The sequence below is a fragment of the Rana temporaria genome, chromosome 1 (assembly GCF_905171775.1).
Source record: "Rana temporaria chromosome 1, aRanTem1.1, whole genome shotgun sequence".
NCBI lineage: Eukaryota > Metazoa > Chordata > Amphibia > Anura > Ranidae > Rana > Rana temporaria.
The window spans coordinates 56,288,576-56,302,845 of NC_053489.1; the positions used below are offsets into that span (position 1 = coordinate 56,288,576).

At 50.0% G+C, this 14,270-nt stretch overlaps 1 protein-coding gene across 2 annotated transcripts in view; it reads left to right on the top strand.

The window, feature by feature from the left end:
- The window catches only part of RAI14 (retinoic acid induced 14), a 264,682-nt gene that overhangs the window by 74,000 nt on the left and 176,412 nt on the right, over nt 1–14,270 (top strand). For both annotated transcript variants that reach the window (XM_040338172.1, XM_040338181.1), the window contains exon 2: nt 2,523–2,602. In XM_040338172.1, coding sequence (XP_040194106.1) covers nt 2,567–2,602 — 36 coding nt within the window. In that variant the 5' untranslated portion in view covers nt 2,523–2,566. The remainder of the gene's footprint in view (nt 1–2,522; nt 2,603–14,270) is intronic.

Genomic DNA, 14,270 nt, shown 5'->3' on the forward strand with positions numbered 1-14,270 from the left:
CTCGAAAAAGTCCCTTTGTTTCCTCGCCGCCTCCTCCACTTCTCCAAATTCCTTTTTTTAAACTGCTGTGACCTGACTTCCTGTTAGAGGGTGATTAGGTTTGTTCTCCATGGTCTCACTGTATGTATGGACATGATGCTTTCTCCCAAGTTGGACTATGGAATACGAGATTTGTAGTGAGCATAGAGCAGTGCACATGACCGCAACTAACGTGCAATGCATGCGCAGTGGGAAGCCAGCTACAAAGCTGCAAGGAGTCGCAAACCAGTTTCTCACAATAAAGATATTGGGGACCAGAGTGGATTTTATTTAAATCATGATTTACATTGCTAGTAAAAAAGGCTTGATTTCAAATTCTCAAACCGCCCCACATATATTTACTGCGTCAGGGCGGCCCGGGTACGCAAAATAACATACCTGTACGTGATTGCATGCATGCGGTTTAGGGGGCGCGTGCGCACGCCGCACCTGCTGTGATTGGATACAGCAGGAGCCAATCAGCAGGTCCAGCAGCCGCAATGGCCGCCGTGACCCTCCGATTGTTCACAGGAGAGACTGATTAGCGGTGTGCTGATGTAAACAAAGCACACCGCTGATCTGTCGGAGAGGAAAAGTGAGAGATCGTGTTGCAGCTAAGCTGAATAATGATCTCTTTTCCTCCAGTGTAAAACCCCCCCCCCCCTCCCCACAGTTAGAAACACCACCTAGGGAACACAATTAACCCCTTGATCGCCCCCTAGAGTAAGACCCTTCCCTGTCAGTGCCATTTATACAGGTATCGGTGCATTTTTATAGCTCTGGTCACCAAAAAGTGTCACTTACCGTATTTATCGGGGTATTGCGTGCTCCGGCGTAATGTGGACACGCAATTCCTGTAAAAACAACAACATTTTAGTACTTACAGTTTTGGTGTCTTGCGCGTCGGGTCCGGCGTCCGTCTGCGGCTTCAGTGGTGTTCTCCCGCGCGCTGTCTCCCCGTCAAATCGCCGCTTCCCGCGCTCAGTTTGAATGCCTGCGCCGACATATACCGAGTGCAGTACACTCGTCTACATTTCGGCCAGGCTCGGCTTCGCTCGTGCTCACGCTCTGTGACGTTTATGCGTGAGCACGAGCGAAGCCGAGCCTGGCCGAATGTAGACGAGTGTACTGCACTCGGTATATGTCGGCGCATGCATTCAAACTGAGCGCGGGAAGCGGCGTATATCGCGCACCCACGATTTCCCCCTTATTTTAAGGGGAAAAAAGTGCGCGGTATACGCCGATAAATACGGTAGATCAGTGGTCATCAACCCTGTCCTCAGGGCCCACTAACAGTCCAGGTTTTATATATTACCTTGGGGAGATGCAGACTAGAATACGGCAATCACTGAGCAGCAAATGATATCAGCTGTCATGTATTTCAGTTATCTTGCAAACCTGGCCTATTAGTGGGCCCTGAGGACAGGAGTTGATGACCACTGACTTAGATTATCGGGGGCCGATATTTTTAATTTTTTCACAGTATCGTATCGGCCAGAAAACCTACCGATGTTACCAATATTGCTTCAAGTTGCTGTTTTGAATACTTTCAATTGCAGGGGTTTTGGGGTCGTGTAGACCCCAGATTCCTCCATAAAGAGTACCTGCCACTGTCTATTACACAAAGATGTTACATTAAATGACAGCAATAAAGGTGATTAAAAAAATCAAAAATGAAAAGGACAGGGTAAAATTAAAAACGTTAAATGTAAAAAATATCGACACTTGATATCGACTATCAGCCTGAAAGGTGGCTGCTGAATTTAAATTTTCGGTTCCATGGGTGAAGAACTGATGTACGTAGGAGGTGTATATGATTATTTTTGGAGACTAATAATATACTGTAGTTTAGTGTCACTTTAAGAGCCGGTTCACACTCCCGCGCCACGACTTCGGGGGCGACTCTGCAAGGCGTCCTGAAGACGACTTCAGAGGCGACCTGCAAAACGACTTCTGTATAGAAGTCAATGCAGGTCACCCCGAGCCGCCCCCAAAGTCGTGCAGGAACCTTTTTCTAAGTCGGAGCGACTTGCGTCGCTCCTATTAGAACGGTTCCATTGCATTGAATGGGACGCGACTCGTCAGGTGGCTGAGTCGCCTGACGAGTCGCCCCAGTGAGAACCGGCTCTAAGGCTTACCAAAACAAAAAGTTCTTTCTTTACATAGACTTTAACCAAACCAAGTCCATGGGCTGAGGCCTACAGATATGTTCAAATAGTGAGTGAGTAACTTGTACAGCGCTAACAAATGCGAACTGAATCGCCTCATGGCGCTTTTGTCCAACTTGTCCAAGGTCCTTCAAAAGAGATGAGTCTTAAGTTTTTTCCTGAAGGCCGATGGTTTTCTTCCATCTTGGTAGAGCGTTCCATAGCCGTGGTCCTTGGACTGCGAATCTTTGTTCTCCTTTAGATTTGTAGCGGGACTTGGGGATTGTAGATAAAAAGCAGTTCATATTAACATTGATGCATATTGCTAATGTGCTTTCTCCTCTGATTTTTTGGCAGATTTTGAAGGACACTAAAGCTGTGAAGACTTGAATGGGATAAACATGAAGAGTTTAAAGGCAAAATTCCGAAAAAGCGATGTAAGTACCGCCCCCGAGGGCCTGCAAATGTGCAGCTTTGGTAATCACTGGCTCTTCAGTCAGCGGTGGTATCTCTCTTTATAAAAAGCAGGTTGTGTGTGAGGTGGTGGTCCTGCCTTCTGTTGATAGGTCCCTCAAATGTGTCATTGCTGGAGGGTATCCTGTGCTCACAATGATGGGTTTTGAGAATATGGCTTAACCCAGTGGTTGTCAAGGGCCTCAAATGTGGTCCCTAATGTCTATAAAGGGCCACATATAATATTTATTACATGTAATGCTACAGAATACTGTTACAAACTGAAGACTTACTAGAGGAAATGATCAGAGATTGTTCTACGAGAGTGAGTGAAGTTATGCATCAGAGACTAGGGACATGTTGCATGAGACCACCAGACATTACTACAATTAAAGGGTCTGAAAAGGCTCGTGTTTTTTCACCTGAATGCATCTTCTGTATTAAAGTGGAGTTCTGCCCAAAAAATAATAACAAATACTGCAGCTGCTGACTTTTAATATTAGGACACTTACCTGTCCTGGGCGCCCGCGATGTCGGCACCCAAAGCCGATCTCTCTCTCGGGTGCTGCCGCCGCCATCTTCGGTAAGGGAATCGGTTGCGGCTTCACTTCCTGGTTCCCTACTGTGCATGTGTGACTCGCACTGTGCGATCCCACTGGCCCCTGCTGTCTTCTGAGACCTGTGTGTCTCCCAGAAGACAGCGGGGGGGACAAAGGAAGTGGCATAGATACCCGCAGGTGCCTCGGGTGTCGATTCCCGGAAGTGGGAGAAAATGCCTGTATTACACAAGTATCTGCTCCCTCCTCCCCTCTAAAAGGTGCCAAATGTGACACCGGAGGGGGGGGGGGGGGATTCCAAAAAGTGAAAGTTCCATTTTTGGGTGGAACTCCGCTTTAAGGTGAAAAAACACCCTGCAGCATCCGGCCCCCCAGCCCCCCCCCCTGTTTTTACGCACCTGAGCCCCGAAATTCCGTGGGCGCGATCCCCGCGTCGCTCTCTCCACGGCTTCTTAAATTTTCATTGGATAGATTGATAGCAGCGCAGCCATTGGCTCCCGCTGCTGTCAATCAAATCCAATATATAGCCACGAGTGTATGACAGGGAGCGCGTCCCCAAGGTAACCCCCTCGGGAGAGAGCTTCCCAGAGGGGGTTACCTATTGCAGGGAGGAGCCACGAGAGTCGCCATGGGACCCCAGAACAGGACGATCGGCGGCCACTCTGTGCAAAACAAACTGCACAGTAGAGGTAAGTATGACATGTTTGTTATTTAAAAAAAAAAAAAAAATGTAACCTTTAGTGTCACTTTAAAGCGGGAGTTCACCCGAAAAACTATTTTTAACATTAGATTGAGGCTCATTTTGTGAAGGGGAATTTGGTGTTTTTTTTTAAATCGAAGCAGTACTTACCGTATTAGAGAGATCTTCTCCGCCGCTTCCGGGTATGGTCTTCGGGACTGGGCGTTCCTTCTTGATTGACAGTCTTCCGACAGGCTTCCGACGGTCGCATCCATCGCGTCACGAGTAGCCGAAAGAAGCCGAAACGTCGGTGCGGCTCTATACGGCGCCTTCGCACCGACGTTCGGCTACTTTCGGAAAATCGTGACGCGGTGTATGCGACCGTCGGAAGCCTGTCAATCAAATAGGAACCCCCAGTCCCGCAGCCCATACCCGGAAGCGGCGGAGAAGATCGCTCTCTAAAACGGTAAGTACTGCTTAGATTTAAAAAAAAAACACCCAATTCCCCTTCACAAAACGAGCCTCAATCTAATGTTAAAAATTGAGTTTTTGGGTGAACCTCCACTTTAAGAGACCCTTTACGTATTTATACCAATGCTCCCTTTACTGACTGCTGGGGTACAGAGGTCCACCCTTGAAGCACCAAGAGGCCACAGGTTGGGCACCAGGGGCTCGATGGATCGACTTCAGTGCAACCAGCCTGCCCATCGACTGATCGAAATTCGTCCGGCTCCAGCTAAATCTGCAAAATGTTGCTCTGTCTATGGCCGGCCTTACTCTACATTGTAGAATGGTTTCTCTTGTAGTAATCGGCTGTAGAATATATGCTTGGTGCATCCTCAGTACATGGGTCAATTATTCCTAATTGGTAGCGCTTATTTGAGAATTTAAATGTAATAGTAATTGTGTTTTGTGCCATGGCTGATGTAGAGTTGGATGATTAAATGTAATTTCTATAGATAAGTGAATTATGGCGAGCACAGGAACACTTCCCTCATTATCTTCGGTAATAAGGAAATAGAACTTCCTCTGCTCATCAATCGAATGGCGTTTATTCATTCGGACAATAAAGTTACCACAAAAAAAATAAAAAAAATGAGCAGACTCAATGGATTACTGCGTCACTTTTCTATGTTTCTATTCCACTTAATCATGCTGCCATTTTTATTTATTTTTCATAACCAACAAAGCTTATAGGTGGAGCATGTAAGTTGTTCCCGAAGGTGAACTTTTCCTTTAACCCTTTCGCTGCCAAAGCCGTTTTTTACGTTTTCTTTTTTTTTTTTTTTTTTTCATGCGTTTATAGAATCATTTTAGGCCTAAAGATTACAGAAAACCACCTAATCAATATGGCCCGGATTCAGAAAGGACTGAATACGCTGCGTAAGTCCACAGATGCGCCGTCGTATCTATGCGCCTTATTCAGCAAACAAGATACGCCTGAATTTTGGCTTCATACGACCGACATAAATCTCCTACGCCGTCGTATCTTGGGCGCATCTTTACGCTGGCCACAAGGGGCACTTCCATTGATTTATGCGTCGAATATGTAAATGACCTTGATATGACCTAGATACACCCGTCGCAGTAAGCTACGCTGTTTACGTAAGGCGTACGTCCGGCGTAAAGTTAAGCCTCATAAAGCAGGGGTAAGTCATGTTAGGGTATGGACGTCGGAACAGCCGTCGTATATTACGTTGTTTGCGTAAGTCGTACGTGAATGGGGCTGGGCGTAGGTTACGTTCACGTCGTACGTATTGAGCCGTCGTATCTTAGGGAGTATATGCAACGTGATTCTGAGCATGCGCGCGCATGCGCCGTTCGTTCGGCCATTCATTTGCATGGGGTCACGGTTCATTAACATGTATCACGCCCTCTCTCAACCTACTTTGAATTAGGCGGGCTTACGCCGGCCAATTTACGTTACGCCGGCGCTAGTTTGGGAGCGAGTGCTTTGTGAATACTGCCTCTCAGAGTTACGTCGGCGTAGCGCATATGAGATGCGCTACGCCGGCACAAAGATGCGCCGATCTACGTGAATCTGGGCCTATATATTTATTGAAAGCAGACACCCTACAGCAGGGGTGTCAAACTCAATTTCATTGTGGGCCGCATCAGCATTATGATTGCCCTCAAAAGGGGCGGTTGTATCTGTAAGATGTCCAGCGCATCCCCTCCCCTTTCATTAGAAGTCAAGAGCCCCCCCCACTATCAGAAGTTGAGTCCCCCACTCTCCCTTACATCACAGTGCACCCCCTTTCCTTATGCTGCTGCTGGGAAGAAGCTGACTGCATTGCTTGAAAGCAGAAATTAAGGGTCTGGAGTAGGACCAGAGGAGGGCCCTGAAATGGCTTGGAGGGCCGGATTCGGCCCGCGGGCCTTGTGTTTGACACCTGTCCGCTAGAGAATGAAATAGTGGTAGTTTATGTAAAATATAAGACAAGGTTGCACCGAGTAAATGGATACCCAACATTTTACACCTTAAATTTGCGCGCGCCCCTTCAGTACCCTATAATTTCTATAGGCGATGCTTTAGAAGCCCCCTATAGGTCTTCAGTTTAGCGTTACGAAGGAGGTCTGGTGTCGAATTATTGCTCTTATCCGGTACGTGTGGTGATATGTATCGCAATTGACACCTTCAGATGTAGCCGCTCAGATGCGTACGTTTTGTACCTGCGTATATATGTGGGGGTGGGTGCTCAATTTTTTTGGGGGGGACATTTTATGTACTTGGGTGTAATTACAATTTTTTTCCTGTGGGTTTGGAGAAATTATTTTAATTTGCAGAGTCATTCTCCAACCTTCTTGATGGGTTTGGATTATTTTAATAATGCCGATTATTTAGACGGAGGCACTTTTGTGATTTGTCATGTGACTTTGGACCCTTTTCAATGGCACCCCTTCAAATCTCTTTGACTTAAAGTCGCAGCAACTATGAAAAGGTGCCTTCACTACTTTGGTGCGAATTTTGATGCGACTTTGACCCATAGGATGTAAAGTCGCATCAAAGTTGCGCTCCAAAGCAGCACTGAAAATGGTGCGACTTTTGAGACACGATAATGTGAATCTGAAGGTCTCCGATAGGCCGGGGGTCGGCCACGCTTGCACATTAGCGAATCGCTTTCTTGTCGGATAGCCGCAGCGTTCTGCAGAAATGTGTTTTTCATCATCCGCTCTTTACTCTCACAAGAAGGGGATATGGAAATTCCAGATGTTGCAGGAAGATTATTATTAAACCAGGACACGGCGGGCTACTTTCTTTAAAGAACGCCGTCAGGCGAGGAATATAAACAATGGCTGAGGTGCTAATGCAATCCAGCAAACATTGTGCTGAAGTCAGCAGATCCACTCCGTCTACCTGAAACCTAAATGATGCTTTTTCAGATGGATTCAGCAGAATTTTCACAGTGTCTCTGAGTAGCCTCGTATCACAATCCTGTGCTGTACAGAACGATATCTAGTGTCAGGTTATAGATTATGCAATTGGCTCCTGCTGCTGTCAAGCACAGCCAATGAGTCGACAGTGGGGCCAAGCCGTGGCTCTGTGTGTGGATGGGAGCGCTGGCGGGAAACCCGTGAAGAGGAGGATCTGGGCTGGTCTGTGCAAAACCATTACAGTTATCCATAACATTACCCATAAGTATAACGTGTTTATTATTTAATAGTAAAGGCTTTTTTTTTTTTTTATTATTATCACTTTAACTTAACACTAAGTCGCACTGCAGATTGCAAGTGCAATGGGCTTTGAATGTCTTGTCAACTCTCTGTAGCTTTCCGCTATTGGGAACAAAAAACTTAGTGATTGTAAAGTCTAATTTTTTTTTTTTCTATAAAAATAACAAAAATGTTATATTTGCCTGCTCTCCGCAGTTGGATTTGCACAGAGCAACCTGGATCCTCCTCTTCTCAGGTCCCTCTTCGACTCTCCTGGCCCCTCCCTCCTGTCAAGTGCCCCCACAGCAAGCAGCTTACTATGGGGGCACCCGAGCCGAGTCACAGCTCCCCGTGTCCATTCAGACATGTAGCCACAGCCCAGCCCGACCCCCGCTCTCTTCTGATTGGCTAACTGACTTTGACAGAAGTGAGAGCCAATAGCGCCTCTGCTGTGTCTCAGCCAATCAGGAGGGAGCATCTCGACAGCCGAAACACTTGTGGACATCACTGGATGGAGATGGGGCTCAGGTAAGTATTGGGAGGGCTACTGCACAGGCTTTTTATCTTAATGCACAGAATACCACTTCCCGCCCGGCCTATAGAAGATTGATGGCCGGGCGGTGGTTCTGTTATCCTGACTGGGCGTCATATGATGTCCAGCAGGACATAACCTGCTGGCGCGCATCGCGGCAATCGGAGGTGCTGTGTGTCAGTCTGACACGCTGCATCTCCGATCATAGTAAGGAGCCTCTGACAGAGGCTGCTTACCATGTGACCAATCACAGCTGATCATCGCGTGAACCAGGAAGTGTCGATAAGCGTCTTTCCTCGGTTTGCACTGACAGGGAGAGCCGATTGGCGGCTCTCGCTGTCAGAGTGGGGGGGGGGGGGGTCTGTGCTACTAATCAGCACATTGATTATCAGCACAGCCCCCATCAGATGTGCCCACCAACTGCCAGTCTGTGCCCCATCAAAAATGCCTGTCAGTGCCAATCACATTGCCAATCCGTGCCCAGCAGTAACACCTGTCAGTACCTCGTCATCAGTGCTGCATATCAGTGCCACCTATCGGTGCTCATCAATTCTAAATATTGGTGTCGCCTCATCAGTGCCCATCAGTGTCGCCTCATCAGTGCCCATCAGTGTCGCCTCATCAGTGCCCATCAGTGTTGCCTCATCAGTGCCCATCAGTGAAGGAGGAAACAAAATTTTATGACAGAAAAACTTTTTTTTTTTCAAAAATGTTGGTCTTTTTTTAGTTTGTTTACCAAAAAATAAAAACCCCAGAGGTGATCAAATACCACCAAAAGAAAGCTCAATTTGTGGGAAGAAAATGATAAAAATGTAGTTTGGGTACAGTGTTGCATGACCGTGCAATTGTCATTCAAAATGTGACAGCACTAAAAGCTGAAAATTTTTCTGGGCAGGAAGGGGGGGGGGGGGGGGGCCCAGTATTGAAGTGGTTAAGATAAAAATCCTTCTGACTAAACGGATGGGTTTCCACTGCCGACTACTCAGCAATGACCGAGCTGAATTTAAAATGTGCAGTCTGTCTGTGTTGCTCCGATCTGTGCTCTTACATCCCATGTTTCATAACACGCACACAGTTATTATAGTTGGTGGTATTAGGTAAGGGGGTCTTTATTTTGGAAGTCGCAGACAATTTATAATTGACATGAGGCTGTCTCGCGGCTCTCTGGGTCTGGCGGCTCTCTCTGGGTCTGGCGGCTCTCTCTCTGGGGTCTGGCGGCTCTCTCTCTGGGGTCTGGCGGCGCTCTCTCTGGGGTCTGGCGGCGCTCTCTCTGGGGTCTGGCGGCGCTCTCTCTGGGGTCTGGCGGCGCTCTCTCTGGGTCTGGCGGCTCTCTCTCTGGGTCTGGCGGCTCTCTCTCTGGGACTGGCGCCTCTGGGTTTTTGCGTCTCTCTCTCTCTCTCTCTGGGGTCTGGCGGCTCTCTCTCTCTGGGGTCTGGCGGCTCTCTCTCTCTGGGGTCTGGCGGCTCTCTCTCTGGGGTCTGGCGGCTCTCTCTCTGGGGTCTGGCGGCTCTCTCTCTGGGGTCTGGCGGCTCTCTCTCTCTGGGTCTGTCGGCTCTCTCTCTCTGGGTCTGTCGGCTCTCTCTCTCTGGCGGCTCTCTCTCTCTCTCTCTCTCTCTCTCTCTCTCTCTCTCTCTCTCTCTGGCGGCTCTCTCTCTCTCTCTGGCGTCTCTCTCTCTCTCTGGGGTCTGGCGGCTCTCTCTCTCTCTCTGGGGTCTGGCGGCTCTCTCTCTCTCTCTCTCTCTCTCTCTCTGGGGTCTGGCGGCTCTCTCTCTGGGGTCTGGCGGCTCTCTCTCTGGGGTCTGGCGGCTCTCTCTCTGGGGTCTGGCGGCTCTCTCTCTGGGGTCTGGCGGCTCTCTCTTTCTGGGGTCTGGCGGCTCTCTCTTTCTGGGGTCTGGCGGCTCTCTCTCTCTGGGGTCTGGCGGCTCTCTCTCTCTGGGGTCTGGCGGCTCTCTCTCTCTGGCGGCTCTCTCTGGCGGCTCTCTCTCTCTCTGGCGGCTCTCTCTCTCTCTCTCTGGCGTCTCTCTCTCTCTCTGGCGTCTCTCTCTCTCTGGGGTCTGGCGGCTCTCTCTCTCTCTCTGGGGTCTGGCGGCTCTCTCTCTGGGGTCTGGCGGCTCTCTCTCTGGGGTCTGGCGGCTCTCTCTCTGGGGTCTGGCGGCTCTCTCTCTGGGGTCTGGCGGCTCTCTCTCTGGGGTCTGGCGGCTCTGTCTGGGACTGGCGGCTCTGGGTTTTTGCGTCTCTCTCTCTCTGGGTTTTTGCGTCCCTCTCTCTCTCTGGGGTCTGGCGGCTCTCTCTCTGGGGTCTGGCGGCTCTCTCTCTGGGGTCTGGCGGCTCTCTCTCTGGGGTCTGGCGGCTCTGGGTTTTTGCGTCTCTCTCTCTCTCTCTCTGGGGTCTGGCGGCTCTCTCTGGGGTCTGGCGGCTCTGGCTCTCTCTGGGGTCTGGCGGCTCTCTCTGGGGTCTGGCGGCTCTGGCTCTCTCTGGGGTCTGGCGGCTCTGGCTCTCTCTGGGGTCTGGCGGCTCTGGCTCTCTCTGGGGTCTGGCGGCTCTGGCTCTCTCTGGGGTCTGGCGGCGCTCTCTCTGGGGTCTGGCGGCGCTCTCTCTGGGGTCTGGCGGCGCTCTCTCTGGGGTCTGGCGGCTCTCTCTGGGGTCTGGCGGCTCTGGCTCTCTCTGGGGTCTGGCGGCTCTCTCTCTGGGGTCTGGCGGCTCTCTCTCTGGGGTCTGGCGGCTCTCTCTCTGGGGTCTGGCGGCTCTCTCTCTGGGGTCTGGCGGCTCTCTCTCTGGGGTCTGGCGGCTCTCTCTCTGGGGTCTGGCGGCTCTCTCTGGGGGTCTGGCGGCTCTCTCTGGGGGTCTGGCGGCTCTCTCTGGGGTCTGGCGGCTCTCTCTGGGGTCTGGCGGCTCTCTCTGGGGTCTGGCGGCTCTGGCTCTCTCTGGGGTCTGGCGGCTCTCTGGGGTCTGGCGGCTCTCTCTCTGGGTCTGGCGGCTCTGGGTTTTTGCGTCTCTCTCTCTCTCTCTGGGGTCTGGCGGCTCTCTCTGGGGTCTGGCGGCTCTCTCTTGGGGTCTGGCGGCTCTGGCTCTCTCTGGGGTCTGGCGGCTCTGGCTCTCTCTGGGGTCTGGCGGCTCTCTCTCTGGGGTCTGGCGGCTCTCTCTCTGGGGTCTGGCGGCTCTGGCTCTCTCTGGGGTCTGGCGGCTCTGGCTCTCTCTGGGGTCTGGCGGCTCTGGCTCTCTCTGGGGTCTGGCGGCTCTGGCTCTCTCTGGGGTCTGGCGGCTCTGGCTGTCTCTGGGGTCTGGCGGCTCTGGCTCTCTCTGGGGTCTGGCGGCTCTGGCTCTCTCTGGGGTCTGGCGGCTCTGGCTCTCTCTGGGGTCTGGCGGCTCTGGCTCTCTCTGGGGTCTGGCGGCTCTGGCTCTCTCTGGGGTCTGGCGGCTCTGGCTCTCTCTGGGGTCTGGCGGCTCTGGCTCTCTCTGGGGTCTGGCGGCTCTCTCTCTGGGGGCTGGCGGCTCGCTCTCTCTGGGGTCTGGTGGCTCGCTCTCTCTGGGGTCTGGTGGCTCTCTCTGGGACTTCCCATGCAGAGGGAAGTTTCTGAGTAACGGGTGCTTTGTTGTATGAGTGGGAGAGCGGTGCCTGGAATAGAATGGGGTTTTGTGTGGGGAGAGGAACAGACGTGTTTATAAATAACATCGGTGAGTCAGTTGTGCTTCTGTGTGACCGCATTACACGCCAGACACTGACGGGCCACTTTCCCTGCCCGTCATCCTCCATCCACGCTGGACATAAAGGATTCTGGATGTTTAGTTAAAGGATTAGCGCCCTTTGTGATAGAAATTCAAGTAAAACGCTGTGCTGTGCCGCACACCCAGGAGGCAGAAAATAATCATCCCTATCAGCACATGCAGCGCAGTGTCACATAACAGGCGTACAGGAAAGAGATTAGAGTGGAGAATAGAGGGAACGTAACGCACCCTCAGATAGCCAGATTCATAGAGACTTAGGCTGGCGTATCAGTAGATACGCCAGCCTAAGTCTGAATGTGCGCCGGCGCTAATTTAAGCGTATTCTGGTAACCAGATACGCTTAAATTAGGCTCAGATACGAGCGGCGTAAGTGTCTTGCACCCTCGTATCCTAAAGTGTAATTTTTAGGCTGACCGCTAGGTGGCGCTTCCATTGCGGTCGGCGTAGAATATGTAAATCAGTAGATACACCTATTCACTAAGGTACGCCCAGCCGACGCAGTACAGATACGCCGTTTACGTAACGCATTAGCGGCCTAAAGGTATTCCATCAAATAGGTGGAAGTATGGCCGCCGTTCCCGCGTCGAAATTCGAAAATTTTACGCCGTTTGCGTAAGTCGTCCGTAAGACTTCGTTTACGTCCACATCAAAATCAATAGGCCCGTGCGGCGGACTTAGCCGTAATGCACACTGGGAAATGTAGGCGCATGCGCAGTTGCAAAAAAACGTCAATCACGTGGGGTCAAGCCTCATTATCATAAAACAACATTAGGCGCCCTTACGCCCGCCCGCTTTAGGCTACGCCGCCGTAACTTAGCAGGCAAGTACAATGTGAATCATGTACTTGCCTCGCTAACTTACGGCGGCGTAGCCTAAATGCCTTAAGCTACGCCGCTGCAAGTATGCGCTCGCCATCCTGAATCTAGCTAAGAGTCTCTTTAGTTGCGCCCATCTCAGCTGATGGTCAGGTGACCTCGGAAGCGCGGAATCTTGGGATGCCGCTTTTCATATACAGTGCCTTGAAAAGTATTCATACATTGAAATTTTCCACATTTTCTCATGTTACAACCAACAATGTAAATGTATTTTATTGGGATTTTATGTGATAGACCAACACAAAGTGACACATAATTGTGAAGTGGAAGGAAAATGATAAATAGTTTTCAAAATGTTTTACAAACAAATATCTGAAAAGTGTGGCGTACATTTGTATTTAGCCCCCCCCCCTTCACACTGTCTGATACCCCTAACTAGAATCTATTGGAACTAATTCCGCCTGTGTGTAATTTAATCTCTGTATAAACACAGCTGTTCTGTGAAGCCCTCAGAGGTTTGTTAGAGAACCTTGGGGAACAAACAGCATCATGAAGGCCAAGGAACACACAAGACATTACAGGGATAAAGTTGTGGAGCAGTTTAAAGCAGGGTTAGGTTATAAAAAAATATCCCAGGTTTTGAAAGAGTCTGGCACAACTGCAAACCTACCAAGACATGACCGTCCACCTAAACTGACAGGCCGGGCAAGGAGAGCATTAATCAGAGAAGCAGCAAAGGGCCCATGGTAACTCTGGAGGAGCTGCAGAGATCCACAGCTCAGGTGGGAGAATCCATCCACAGGACAACTATTTGTCATGCTCTCCACAAATCTGGTCTTTATGGAAGAGTGGCAAGAAGCGACATTGTTGAAAGAAAGTCATAAGAGGTCCTGTTTGCAGTTTGTGAAAAACATTTATCATTTTCCTTCCACTTGGTTGTAACATGACAAAATGTAGAAAATTTCAAGGGGTATGAATACTTTTTCAGGGCACTGTATATTCATCCCCTTTTACAATGGATTGCCATTGGGATGCATGCTTGCAAACCCAAAAGTGTTTACACTGGCAAAGGTTGTGATTTATTTACAGCGATTACAAAGTACAGAGCCAGTCTAATCTGCTCTGTACAAAGCTGTGAGCTGTTCAGTAATGATTCTGATCACAGCTATTCATAGGTTGCACTGGCTGTGTGTGTGTGTGTGTGTGTGTGTGTGTGTGTGTTTTTGTAGTATTGTTAAAAAAAAAACAATGCTTCCGTAAACCTTGTCTAGCCTTCCCCTGTTTTTATTTCTTTATTTTATTTTTACAATGACAGTATTGAGGTGCTTAACCACTTGGGCCCAGATTCTCGTAGGGCGGCGTAAATGTAAGCGGGCGTAGCGTATCGTAGTTACGCTACGCCGCCGCAACTTAGAGAGGCAAGTGCTGTATTCACAAAGCACTTGCGTCCAAAGTTACGTCGGCGTAGCGTAAATGTGCCGGCGTAAGCGCGCCTAAATCAAATGAACAGGGGGGCGTGTTTTATGTAAACTATTCATGACCCCACGTAAATTACGCTTTTTTCGAACGGCGCGAATGCGCGTGCATGCTCAGTATCGCGTCGGATTTTCAAATTAAATTACGCCCGCTCAATGCCTAGTCGACGTGAACGTATCTTATGTCCAGCCCCATTCACGGACGACTTACGCA